Raw genomic sequence first — 13,662 nt, 5'->3', positions numbered from 1 at the left:
CACCTAGTCAGCAGTGAACCAAGGACAGGCGTCCTAACTGCCCGAGACACCGCAGCGCAGCGCCAGATGGCCTCTTGCAGATCGTAGTCTCGTCCCTCCAACAGGGGGCGGGAGGGGAGCTGACACTGATGACACAACCACACTTACTCCCAGGGTTTAGTCAAGCAGCCACTCTTCGTAAAAAGGCTCACTCAGTCCCTCAGCCGGTTAGCGGAAATGGCCTCATTTACATAACGGGCGGGAATAATTTTTTCAAATCGTGGTACTTAGTTTAGTGGAAAACCTATCCTTCAATTTTAGTGCAGTCAAAATACAGAAACCACTTGGTTTCATTAGGTGGTGGTTGTTCAATATGTCTTCCAAAAGATCCTACCTTGATGTCTAAAAAATTCTCTGGGCAGTACTTTTCAATTTCTGCTTCAAAGAGGACAAGAGGATTGCAGCTCTGCCTGGAAAAGAAATGAAAACACACAAAATCCTAGCTCAGCACACAATGGGAGAAGGTTGCCCCAGTGCCCTCATGGGTGCATCCCCACCAGACAGAGTCCCCTGTGGAACGCCAGAGGATTACAGGCAAGGCGTTACCCTTTGGGCAATGCACTCCCCGTGATGATTAACAGGAGCTGCTAAGAAGAAATTCTGGAACTTTCGTACGCATCTGCGATAGGGTGACTGCAATCCAATGCCTGCATGCAAAGGGTTTGGGTAGGGAGTTCCCTGGCGGTCCCGTGGTTAGGACTCGGTGCTTCCACTGCGGCGCCTGGATTCAATCCTTGGCTGGCCTGGGAACTAAGATCCCCCAAGCCGTGCAGCATGGGCAAAAAAAAAAAAAAAAAGGTCTGAGTGTTTTGGGGGAACGCACCTGAAAGTGGCTGTTTATTTTTATTCTAAGCATATGGTAAAAATTCACAGCGAACCAGTTAATCCTAGGTCACTGCTATGGTATCTATGGTTTGTGTTCCCTGCAAATTCACGTGCTGGAATCCCGACACCAATGTGACGGTGTCAGAAGGTGGGGCCTTTGGCCGGTGATCAGGTCGTGAGTGTGGGCCTTCATGAAGGGGGCTTGCAGTCTTATAGGAGACCCCGGCCGGCTCCCTAGACCCTCCACTATGTGAGGACACAGTGAGAGGTCAGCAGGCCACAGCCTGGAAAAGGCCCTCGAGGGACCATGCAGGCACTCCGACCTCCTACCTCCATAACTGGAAGAAACACATTTCTGTCCTTCATAAGCCACCCAGTGTGTGTATTTTGTTACAGCAGCCCAATGGATTCAGTCATCTTACTGCTGTAAGTAACAAAGTAACACCGACATGCCTCACACTGCCTGTGATATTTCACAACTTACTGTCATAACCGGAAAGCTCCCCCCCGCCCCCGGCATCGTACTGACCACTTGCGAAACTGCATCTGGAAATCATGAGCCAGCAAGTGTCCCGAGACTGAAGTCATTATCATGGTGACATTCTGAAAGATAACAAAATTCAAGTCAGTCTTTTAGCAATCAGATTTTCCCAAATCATTCAAGTAGAAGAGGGGACCTTCTATCAAAGGGAAAAGAAAAGAGTCATCGGGGGTGGGGGGAAGGGAGGATGAACAGGCAGAGCACAGAGGATTTTTAGGGCAGTGAAAATGCTCTGCGTGATACTATAATAATAGGTACACGTCATCCAAACCCACAGAGTGCACACGATCGGAGTGAACCCCAATGTCAAATGTGGGCTCCGGGCGACTGTGGTGTCGTGTAGGTCCATCAGTTGTAACAAATGTACCGTCTGGTGGGGGCTGATGATGACGTGCCCCTGTGCATGCGTCGGGGCAGGGAGTATGTGGGAAATCTCTGTATTTCCTTCCTCTCAGTTCTGCTGTGAAGCTACAACTGCTCTAAAAAGAAGTCTATTAAAACACACACACACACACACACACACACAAACACACACCCCCCCCAAACCAGGTGACTGGGAAGAAACAAACAAACATACCTCTTCAAAGCCAAAACTATAGCGATATAATCACCATTCTAACTCTGGTACCATGATGTCTTTTAAATTTAAACTATTGTATATTAGCTTCTTTTTTGTTATAAAGAGTTAAGATTGGGACCATATTTTATAAACAAGAGGCTTCCAACGATCACCTGTCACCAGTGATCTTTAGGTCATAACAATAGTTTTTCTTAAAAGACAGTGACATATTCTACAAAGGCCAGGCTAATTCTCCTTGATTAAATAATTCTAAAATACAAGCAATTCAGAGAGGGCTTGTCGTAAACAGCTGCTCATTTTAGCCAAAACTAAAAACCCAAGGAATGTACACCAGAATGGCGCATGGATCTGAAAGCATCCTTCAGCCACAGGATAGAAGTATTACAGCACCTACCTGGCCACGCAGACGATAATCAAATTCATAGATCTTGTTGAATCTGGAAAGTCCTTCTCTCTACAAAACAAAAAGAAAATCTATAAATTACAAAAAAAGACAAATGATGCCTCACATAAAGATCAAGCAAATCCCTGATAAGTGGGAACATTAAAAATGCAACAGTACCTCTTATAGATTAAAACAAGGTGAAATCACTAAGACCATTTGTGAAGTGGCCCCTCCGAACTCAGTTACAAGCATGTACTTGCTCAAGTCCACCGAGCTTTTATGCCGCAAGGTGACGCGAGATCAGCTAACACCACGTAACATCTTTCTAGAGCTGAGAATGGACTTGTCCAGGATCACATGACTATTACTCCAGAGAGAGGATTAGGACACGTGTCTCTTGACGGTTTTGTCCGTTCTCCACACACACCTCTCTACTTCCTGGCCATACAAATGCGCCAATAAACTGGTGTCCACAGGCAAGTTTTCACCTTTCTGAACCTCAATTTATTCTGAGTAAAGTTACCTGTAAGGTCCCTCTGGCTCTGAAATCCAGTAACGCTATGAGCCGCAGTCAGGCCTGGGAACCAGCCTACAAAGCTCCTCCTCAGCTGCACTTATGTGTGAACGAAACCCTCTCAGAGAAGATTCCACCTTCTACAAAGCTGTTAAAAGTAGCTATGCATGTGAGTTTCACACCAACGCTGCACAGAAGACAAGACACAGGCAAAGTGGGACTGGGGGAACCTCCAAGCGCCAAGAAGGATCGTGTCGAGAACATCCTCACACAATTTTTCTGTGTCAAACACTGAATGAGGCTCTTTTCGAGGCACAATGGCAAATTTAAAGACGGAATTTATCTTAAGAGTTCACTCGTCTAGTGTTGCCAAGAAAGGAAACTCCCCTCTACAAACTCCAGTTGCTAGTTAAGCCCTTTTAGTACCAGAGAAAAGAAATCGTTGCATCACTGGGGTTTCTACCTCTTTTTAAGAAAGCACTGAAGCTTCCCAGACAAGCTCTTACATGGACTCTGATATGTAACAAGGTCCAAGCATTCTGGCTGCAACAAGGCTGAGCTCTGCTAACAGCCTATCCCCAGTCCGGCCCCAGGTGGCTCCTGAGGTGCACGTCCGTGGTCTCCTGGGTCTCCCGGGAACAGTCTGGAAACCACTGTTCTAATCCTCTCCTAGTGGATGACCTGTCTAACAGCATGTGTGCGACCCGGGGCCAGGGCTCTCCCAGGCAGCCTCCTCCACCAATCGATGGTCCTGAGGAAGTAAAAGTTTTTCCTGGCATTTCCAACTTGCCTCCCCGCAGTTCCCAGCTGAGGACAGTACTCAATTACGTATGATCCCACCACTTGGGTGAGGTGCTCAGGGGAATGGGTTGCTCCCAAATTACAGCAGAGTTTTGGAGCCTAGCGAAAGAAGAAAACCTAGTAGACAGACCAAGAATGTGGCTTCTGTGATCTCTTTGCAGCGCCACCCATGCCATTAAAACTAAAGAAAAAAAAAAACAAACTCCCCCAAACCCCAGAGCAGTCCCATCTTCTCTAAGTGCTCTGTAGGGACTGATCACATTGCTGCCACTGAATCCACTGGATTCTTTTTTAAGATTTCTCCTCCTGAATATAAAGCCCTCAAAGATCTATAAGTTACTAACAGTGGTCACCGTGGACAGTGGGGCTGGTTTACTTGATACACATTTGTATTCTCTCCACTATCTGAAGTAGTTACTAGCGTTTGAGCACTACTTTTAAAGAAAAAAGAGAGACATTGTAGGGCGCGGCTGGATAGCCATTGCGCATGCGCTAAGCATGCCGCTAGGGCGCATGCACCTAATATGCTAATCAGGTTTTGAAGCAGTGGCCTATCCAAAGTCCGGCTTGCGAAATGCGATAACCATACGGACGAATCAGGGACTTACACGAGTCCTTAAGCCCTTATATAAGCAGACAGGCTCGAGCGTACGGGGTCTTCCTTCCATCCGCCTGAAACCAAGCTGTACTCCAATAAAGTGTGATGCGAGAAGAATCTAGCGTGTGGTGATTCGTCATTCTGCTGGTCAGAAGCGGCTCGCCGCGAGACATTCTATCTTGCGTCAATATTTTGGTGAATTTCTCTCAAATGTATACATATTTGTATATATGTTTGAAAGTCTTTTCCATAACAGGTGTCTAACTATCTATCATAAGAAAGTACAATTTATTTTGCTACCCGCTGCCATGACCAGTCCTCATTACTTCCATTCTTTGCTATTACAAAGCTGCAACGACTATCATCTGATTCTGAGCTCTGCATGCAGATGTCTTAGCTCCTCCACAGAATTTAAGTCCCTTAAAGGCAGGGATTGCTTCATTCGAGGCAAGCCCTGTATGAGGGATAAATAAATGAACAGACCCGTCACTGTCTTAGGGAGCGACACACCATGGGAGAGAGGGATGAGCAGCAAGAGAACTCGACCCGTGATGATGGCCAGCATCAAGAGTGATGAGAAGGGCTTCCCTGGTGGCGCAGTGGTTGGGAGCCCGCCTGCCGATGCAGGGGACACGGGTTCGTGCCCCGGTCCGGGAGGATCCCACGTGCCGCGGAGCGGCTGGGCCCGTGAGCCATGGCCGCTGAGCCTGCGCGTCCGGAGCCTCTGCTCCGCAAAGGGAGAGGCCACGACAGTGAGAGGCCTGCGTACCGCAAAAAAAAAAAAAAAAGTGATGAGAACGCATCCGGAAACAGAGAAGGAAATGGATGGCGAGGACTCTGAGGAAAGAGTTCACAAAATAGCTTCATTTAAGTTGTCCTTTATTTTTTATTTTAAAAGGTGAAGAATTCATCAGGAGAAAAGAGGAAAAATGTCATTTCAGGAAGAAGGACCAAAACGTGTGAAAGCACGGTGAACTTTTACTTTTTACATCCTGACTGCTTTCACCATTCCCTTCCTCTCCGTTCCCTCTGCTCCCACCCAGTGCTCCTGGGTCCCTAGGGTTCAGGCCTCTTGCCCCCCACATGGAGAACCCCAACAGCTGCCTCCTGGACTCTAGCCTTTCTTTCTTCAAGTTCTCTGTGGCCACAATGACTTCATAAAACACAAGTATGATCCACTTAAAACCTACACTGCTCATCTCAACTGATGCAGAAAAAGCATTTGATAAAAATTCAACAGCCTTGGGCTTCCCTGGTGGCGCAGTGGTTGAGAGTCCGCCTGCCGTTGCAGGGGACATGGGTTCGTGCCCCGGTCCAGGAAGATCCCACATGCCGCAGAGCGGCTGGGCCCGTGAGCCACGGCCGCTGAGCCTGCGCGTCCGGAGCCTGTGCTCCGCAACGGGAGAGGCCACAACAGTGAGAGGCCCGCGTACAGCAAAAAAAAAAAAAAAATCAACAGCCTTCACCATAAAGTGAAGTGTGGCATTTACAAAAAACCCACAGCTAACATTACACTTAATGCTGAAAGACTGAAAGCTTTTCCACTAAAATCAGGAACAAAACAGAATGCCTGTTTTCGCCATTGCTATCCAAGATTACTACAAGTTCTAACCAGAGCAATTGGGCAAGAAAAAGAAATAAAAGACATTCAAGTCAGAAAGGAAGAAGGAGAACTGTCTATTCACAGTCAACATGATCTTATAGATAAAATCCTGAAGCCACAATGAAACTATTAGTGCTAATAAACAAAGTCAGCAAAGTCGCAGGATCCAAGACCAACACACAAAACCCAACAGTAACGAACAACCTGAACAGCAAATTCAACAATTCCATTTATAACAGCATCCAAGAGCACAATGAAAACTGTAACACACTGTTGAAAGAAATTAAAGAAGACATACTCAGCCATAGAAAGAATGAAATCAAGCCATCTGTAGCTACACGGATGGACCTAGAGGTTATCATACTAAGCGATGTAAGTCAGAAAGAGAAAGAGAAATACCATATGATATCATTTATATGTGGAACCCGAAATATGACACAAATGAACTTACCTATGAAACAGAAACAGACTCACAGACACAGAGAACAGATTTGTGGTTGCCAAGAGGAAGGGCGGTGGGGGGGGGGATGGACTGGGAGTTTGGAATTAGCAAACTATTATATATAGGATGGATAAACAACAAGGTCCTACTGTATAGCACAAGGAACTATATTCAACATCCTGTGATAAACCATAACAGAAAAGAATATGAAAGAGAATGTACATACATCTGTAACTGGGTCACTCTGCTGTACAATATAGATTAACACACATTGTAAATCAACTATACTTCAATAAAACACATTAAAAAATTAAAGACATAAATAAATAGAAAGACAATCTGTGTTCATAGATTGGAAGACTTAATATTAAGACAGCAAATTCATATGGAATTGCAAGGGGCCCCGAGTAGCCAAAAAGTTTTGAAAGAGAAGAACAAAGTAGGAGGACTGACACTGCTCAATTTCACAACTTACTACCAAGCTACAGGAAATCTAAACAGTGTAGTACTGGCATAAGCAAAGACATACAGAAGAATGGGACAGAACTGACAGTCCAGAAATAAACCCAAATATCTATGGTCAACTGTTTTTTGACAAGGATGCCAAGGCCATTCTATGGGAAAAGGACAGTCTTTTCAACAAACAGTGCTGAGAAAAACTGGCTATTCATATGTAAAAGGATGAAGCTGGATTTTTACTTTATACCACATAGAAAAATTAACTCAAAATGGATCAATGACCCAAATATAACAGTTTAAACTCTTAGAAGAAAACACAGGGGGCAAATCTTCATGACCTTCAGTTTGGCAATGGCTTCTTAGATATGACAGTGAAAGTATAATCAACAAAAGAAGGAAAAACAGATAAACTGGACTTCATTAACATTAAAAACTTCGGTGCATCTGAGAACACTATCAAGAAAGTGAGAAGACAATCCACAGAATGAGAACATCTGCAAATCACATATCTAACAAGGACCTAGTATCCTGAATATATAAAGAACTCTCGGGCTTCCCTGGTGGCGCAGTGGTTGAGAGTCCGCCTGCCGATGCAGGGGACGCGGGTTTATGCCCCGGTCCTGGAGGATCCCACGTGCTGTGAAGTGGCTGCGCCCGTGAGCCATGGCCGCTGGGCCTGCGCGTCTAGAGCCTGTGCTCCGCAACGGGAAAGGCCGCAGGGCTGATAAAGAACTCTACAAGACAATTCAAAAATGGGCAAAAGACATGAATAGACATTTCTCCAAAGAAGGGCCAACAAGCACATGAAAAGATGCTCAGCATCATCGGTCATTTGGGAAACGCAAACTGAAACCACAACAAGATATTTCACACCCACCAGGATGGTGATAATTAAAAAAAGAAAAGAAAAAGAACAAGTGTTGACAGAATGTGGAGAAACTGGAACACTGATGGTAAGAATGTAAAATGTTTCAGCCACTGTGGAAAACAGTTTGGCATTTCCTCAAAAAGTTAAACATAGAGTTAACTTATGACCCAGCAATTCCACTCCTAGGCATTTACCCCCAAGAACTAAAAACAGGTATTCAAGTAAAAACTTGTACATGAATGTCTATAGTAGCTCTATTCACAAGAGCCAAAAGGTGGAACCAGTCCAAATGCTCACCAATTGAAGAAAAGATAAACCAAACGTGATCTATCCATACATTCAGCCGTAAAAAGGAATGCAGTACTAACATACTACAACATGAATGGATCTCAAAAATGCTAAGTGAAAGAAGCCTGACACAAAAGGCCACGTATTGTATTAATCTTTTTGTGTGAAGTATCCAGAACAGACACAAATCTTTGAGGACACAAAGCAGCTTAGTGACTGCCAGCGGCTTGGAGAAGTGGGGAATGAGTGACTACTTCATGGCTACGGGGTGTCCTCCTGGCGTGATACAACCTGGAACTAAACAGAGGTGACGGACGCACAACACTGGGAAAGGACTAAACGCTGCCGAACTGTAGACTTCAAAACAGTTGAGGGGCTGCCCTGGTGGTGCAGTGGTTGAGAATCCGCCTGCCAATGCAGGGGACACGGGTTCGAGCCCTGGTCTGGGAGGATCCCACATGCCGCCGAGCAACTAGGCCCGTGAGCCACAACTACTGAGCCTGCGCTCTAGAGCCCGTGAGTCACAACTACTGAGCCTGCGCGTCTGGAGCCTGTGCTCCACAACAAGAGAGGCCGCGATAGTGAGAGGCCCGCGCACCACGATGAAGAGCGGCCCCCGCTCGCCGCAACTAGGGAAAGCCCTCGCACAGAAACCAAGACCCAACACAGCAAAAATAAATTAATTAATAAACCCCTACCCCCAACATCTTCAAAAAAAAAGTTGACACTCACGTGTAAAACACGTGGCTCTCTACTCCTCTCACAATGTGCCTTCAACTGCCATGCTTGCCGTGCCCACTGGCTCCTTCCCCTACCGTGCCCACTCCCAACTCCCAGCTTTCGAACTTGCCAAGCTGTTTCAAGCCACTGGGTTGTTCTTTGAACATGGCGTTTCCAGTGCCTGGTAAAACTTTCAAGACTGAGCTCAAATGTTCATCCAAGAAATATGGATTGAGGGCCTCCTGTATTCCAGACACGTGTTAGGTACCGGGGATACAGCATCAACAGCACATTATCGAACTGTAACTGGGAGGTGCCTTCCGAGTAGAACAGGGTGAGCTTATCACACAGCACCCTGACCCAGCTGGGGGAGAGGGATGTGAGGAAAAGTTTCCATGAAAAATAGATACTCAAACAGAGCCCGAAGGATACACAAGTTAGCTCTGTGTAGACGGGCCCGTCTCAAGGAGCCTGGAGCCCTAGAAATGGGCACAGCCTGGGGCTGGTCACCAGGACACTCAGCTCCGGAAAAGAGGCGACGCTGTCAGCTAGCACCCGCACAACCGCGGCTCCTGTTCCCACCATCCACCGCGGGAAGCAGAGACCTGAGGACCCTGTGACGTGAAAGAAAAAAGAGCAGGGAACGTCCACCCATGCTCTGGGAAATCTCCAGAAAACCGTTTCAGGATCCACTTTTGTAATTGAGAGTGTCCTGACAGCTCTTGAGGCCTCGTGTCACCTCCTTCCCAGACCCTTTCTCACCGTTCCTCTCCTTTGGGCCTTCCGTGTCCAGAACACACCTGATCCCCCAACTCGCCTGACTCTCGGAACTCGTTAGTAGCGACGGAACAGGGGCTCGGGCGGGTTGCCCTGTCGGATGCACCTAGACTGTAGGGCCGGGCGTGCAGGGGGGGACCCCGCAGGCTCGAAAGCAAGTCGGGGGAGTGTGGCCTGCGGTTCCGAGTCTCAGGCCCGCTTGGCATCCGCCGCCGTGCAAGGCGGACCCAAGGTCTCCAAGCAAACGAGAAACACGTTAACTCCGTTTCTAAACGCCCGTCGGTCGCAAGAGGCGCCCGGAGGCCCCGGCCCAACGGCTAGGACCCCCAGTGGGAGCAGCGGCCGCTCGTCCCCGTTCCGCCCGCCCATCGGTCTCCTCACCCGCCGCATGCGGCCGCCGGACAACAGGTCCGCGATGCCCTTGGCCGCGTCGTTCTTCTCGGCCACGCAGAGGATCTTCCGCACGCCTCGCAGGGCCACCTCCATGTCGGCGAGGGTCAGCGCCCGGCTCCCAGGCCGCGGCAGCCAGCGGAGCGCGCGGCGGACGACAGGGAAGATCATTCCCAGGCCCCGCGAATCTGCTGTGCCAGCCCAGGCACCCGGAGCCTCCCGCTAACCCGCAGTCCCTCGCGCAGCCTGCTTCCGCCCGCCTTCCCGTCGCTTCCGTCGGCGTGAGGGGCACAGCCTCGCGAACTACAACTCCCACGCTGCACGGCGCGGCCACCTCACTTCCCTCCCTTCCCGCTCAGCCCTCGGGAGACGCCGCTCTCCGGATAGGAAGTTGACGCGAACGCTTCCGGGTCTCGCGGCACGGTGTCTCGAGTCATGTGATACCAAGATGGCGGCGCCGCGGTAGCAGTTTCTGGGTTGTGGCGTCCGGGGAGTCGCGACGGTTTCTGCTCTCGGGCCGTGGGGGCTGCCACGCCTGGATGGTCCGTGCGGCGGCCCGTACCCCCGCATTGGGCACCTGTTCAGGGCTGAGGCTGTTGCCGTGGCGGTGGGTTCTGGGGAGTGCCGGTGACCTCTCTGCAGGTGCCCTGCGCCGGCTGTGGTCGCCCGAAGAGTAGAAGGGCAGCCGGCCTCCCGGTCTTCCCGACTCGCGGAGTTCCTCAAGCCTCCGAGAGCTCTGGAGGAGCCACAGCTCTGAGGGGCTGCGGGAGTTCGAGCCCGCGGGTATGTGATCGGCTGCCTCGTACCCCCGAGGGCGCAAAGAAGCCCGTAAGAACTTTGCTTCCTCCTCCAGAGGCCTGGCTCCCTGGCTTTGGCTATCCCCGCATTCTTTCCCACTTCCTCTCAATGTACTCACCATATATCTGGAAATATGATCAGCGCCCCTGACGTGGTGGCCTTCACCAAAGAGGACGAATACGAGGAGGAACCTTACAATGAGCCGGCCCTGCCCGAGGAGTACTCGGTGCCGCTCTTCCCCTTCGCCAGCCAAGGAGCCAGTCCATGGTCCAAACTGTCCGGGGCCAAGTTCTCTCGGGACTTCATCCTTATTTCCGAGTTCTCTGAGCAGGTGGGACCCCAGCCCTTACTGACCATCCCCAATGACACCAAAGTTTTCGGTACTTTTGATCTCAATTACTTCTCTTTGCGGATCATGTCTGTGGATTACCAGGCCTCCTTCGTGGGCCATCCCCCTGGTTCTGCCTACCCCAAGCTGAACTTCGTGGAGGATTCCAAGGTCGTGCTGGGAGACTCCAAGGAGGGGGCCTTTGCCTACGTGCACCACCTCACCCTGTACGACCTGGAGGCCCGTGGCTTCGTGAGGCCCTTTTGTATGGCTTATATCTCAGCAGACCAGCACAAAATCATGCAGCAGTTCCAGGAGCTCTCAGCTGAATTTTCCAAAGCTTCAGAGTGCTTGAAAACAGGCAACAGGAAGGCATTTGCTGGGGAACTTGAAAAAAAACTGAAAGACCTGGATTACACCAGGACAGTGTTGCACACCGAGACAGAGATCCAGAAGAAAGCCAACGACAAAGGTTTTTACTCATCTCAGGCCATCGAGAAGGCCAATGAGCTGGCCAGTGTGGAGAAGTCCATCATTGAACATCAAGACCTGCTGAGGCAGATCCGCTCGTACCCTCATCGGAAGTTGAGGGGGCCCAATTTGTGTCCTGGGGAGACGGCGCACACCCAGGATCCGCCCAGCCAGGCAGCCACTACCTCTGACCCCGAAGAGTCTGCTGACACAGACCATTACACCTGCAGACCCACCTACACCCCAAAACTCATCAAAGCAAAGTCCACCAAGTGTTTTGACAAGAAGCTGAAGACCTTGGAAGAGCTCTGCGACACCGAGTACTTCACCCAGACCCTGGCCCAGCTCAGCCACATTGAGCACATTTTCAGAGGAGACCTGTGCTACCTCCTGACCAGCCAGATCGACAGAGCACTCCTGAAGCAACAGCATATCACAAACTTCCTCTTTGAAGACTTGGTAGAGGTCGACGGCAGGGGGGAAGAGAAACAGGAGAGTGCACGCCCTAAGCCTAGTCACGGCAGGCCGCCTTCCAGGTCTGTAGAAGAATGTCCAGTTCCTCAAGTGTTAATTAGCGTGGGCTCCTACAAGTCCAGTGTGGAGTCCGTGCTAATCAAGATGGAGCAGGAACTTGGGGAGGAGGGGTCCAGGGAAGTGGAGGTGACAGAGTCAAGCAGTTTTGACCCCCAGGAAAACTTGGACTACCTGGATATGGACATGAAAGGAAGCATCAGCAGTGGAGAGAGCATTGAGGTTCTTGGCACGGAGAAGTCCACCTCTGTGCTGTCTAAGTCTGACAGCCAGGCCAGCCTCACGGTGCCCTTGAGCCCCCAGGTGGTCCGGAGCAAGGCTGTCAGCCACAGGACGATCAGCGGGGACAGTATTGAAGTCCTCAGCACCTGCCCCTCTGAGGCCCTCATCCCCGACGACTTCAAGGCCAGTTACCCAAGTGCCATTAATGAAGAAGAGTCCTACGCAGATGACGGCGGGGGAGCCATCCACTTCCAGGCAGGCCTCAGCCCGCCGGAGCTGGGGGAGGCCGAGGAGGGCGGCTCGGGAGTCACCCCGTCACAGACAGACTCCTGCTGCATTGGGAGGGAGGGTGGCACTCTGCGGGTGCCACTCTCCACCCCGGGCCACGCGCTCTCTGACGAGTACGGGGTCGTGAGTGTCCCCCCGCAGCGCTACCGGCAGAAGGACCAGGAGTTCCACATGGACTTCTCGGTGGAAAACGCCAACGCCTCTTCCCGAGACAGCGGTTCCGAAGGCTTCCCTGCTTATGAGCTGGACCCGAGCCACCTGCTGGCCAGCCGGGACGGCAGTAAGACCAGCCTGGATGACCACTCTGACGCCACCAGCTACGGGAGCAGCGTCATCTCCGCCAGCTCCGACAGGACTCCCTCTTCTGTTCCTCCCACTGGCCCCTCTTCTGAGAGGCATAAGAAGAGGGCGGGCCAGAACGCCTTAAGATTCATCCGCCAGTACCCCTTTGCCCACCCAGCCATCTACTCCCTGCTCAGCGGGAGGACGCTCGTGATCCTCGGGGAGGAGGAGGCCGCAGTCAGGAAGCTTGTGACCGCGCTGTCCATCTTTGTCCCCAGCTACAGCCTCCACGCCAAGCCCGTGAAGCACTGGGTGTCCTCTCCTTTGCACATCACGGATTTTCAGAAGTGGAAGCTTATTGGTCTGCAGAGGTAATTGGTCACAGGTGGTGGGGATGGGCCCTGGCTGGTCAGAGATGAGGCTTCAGGTGGCCGTCCCTCTGGGTGAGGTTCACGAGTCGGTGTGGTGGCCCCAGAACCAGGAGGCCTGGCTTCCAGATTGGCCCCAGCACCAACTCGCTGTGTCGCTTTTGGCAAATCCTCTCCCTTTTCTGACCTGTTGCCTTGTCTGTCACATGAGGGGTTGCAGTTCCTAAGTGGTTCCCAACCTGGTCTGCACCCTGCTGTGTCAGAATAGTTTGGGAGGATTTTCTAGAATGCCGCAGGGTTGCGATTGGGTTGGCCTGGGGTACGACGTGGAGTTCGCCCGGTATGCAGCGAGGTTTGGGAACGACCGGACCGCTGGGTCTCAGGTCCCTGCTGAGTCTCTAACTCACACTATGGGGTAAATGACTGAGGCGGGGTCTGCATCTGAGGAGGGCAGGGGTGCTGGGAGAGGCAGCCGCCCCGGCTCTCCCTCCCCTGTCCCCTCTGCCCCAGGAGCCCATCCCCTCCCCCCGCCCCCCGGCAGCTT

General features: G+C 50.9%; 2 protein-coding genes across 5 annotated transcripts in view; one reads left to right on the top strand and one right to left on the bottom strand.

The window, feature by feature from the left end:
- TOP3A (DNA topoisomerase III alpha) overlaps positions 1-10,114 on the bottom strand; it is a 25,787-nt gene extending 15,673 nt beyond the window's left edge. For 3 of the 4 annotated variants that reach the window (XM_024752933.1, XM_024752936.1, XM_024752941.1), the window contains exons 1-4: positions 9,822-10,114; positions 2,380-2,439; positions 1,394-1,467; positions 374-449 (exon numbers count right to left, since the gene is read on the bottom strand). In XM_024752933.1, the coding sequence (XP_024608701.1) occupies positions 374-449; positions 1,394-1,467; positions 2,380-2,439; positions 9,822-10,001 (390 nt within the window). In that variant the 5' untranslated portion in view covers positions 10,002-10,114. The remainder of the gene's footprint in view (positions 1-373; positions 450-1,393; positions 1,468-2,379; positions 2,440-9,821) is intronic. The other variant, XM_024752942.1, reaches the window with a different exon arrangement.
- A 177-nt stretch (positions 10,115-10,291) lies between these two features.
- The window catches only part of SMCR8 (SMCR8-C9orf72 complex subunit), an 8,762-nt gene continuing 5,391 nt past the window's right edge, over positions 10,292-13,662 (top strand). The window contains exon 1 of the mRNA XM_024753804.1: positions 10,292-13,121. Within this exon, the coding sequence (XP_024609572.1) occupies positions 10,762-13,121 (2,360 nt within the window). The 5' untranslated portion in view covers positions 10,292-10,761. The remainder of the gene's footprint in view (positions 13,122-13,662) is intronic.

The sequence above is a fragment of the Neophocaena asiaeorientalis genome, unplaced genomic scaffold, assembly GCF_003031525.2.
Source record: "Neophocaena asiaeorientalis asiaeorientalis breed wild unplaced genomic scaffold, Neophocaena_asiaeorientalis_V1.1 scaffold540, whole genome shotgun sequence".
Lineage (NCBI taxonomy): Eukaryota > Metazoa > Chordata > Mammalia > Artiodactyla > Phocoenidae > Neophocaena > Neophocaena asiaeorientalis.
Note: the sequence above shows the minus strand (reverse complement) of the source record. Positions and strands in the feature narration are given on the sequence as shown.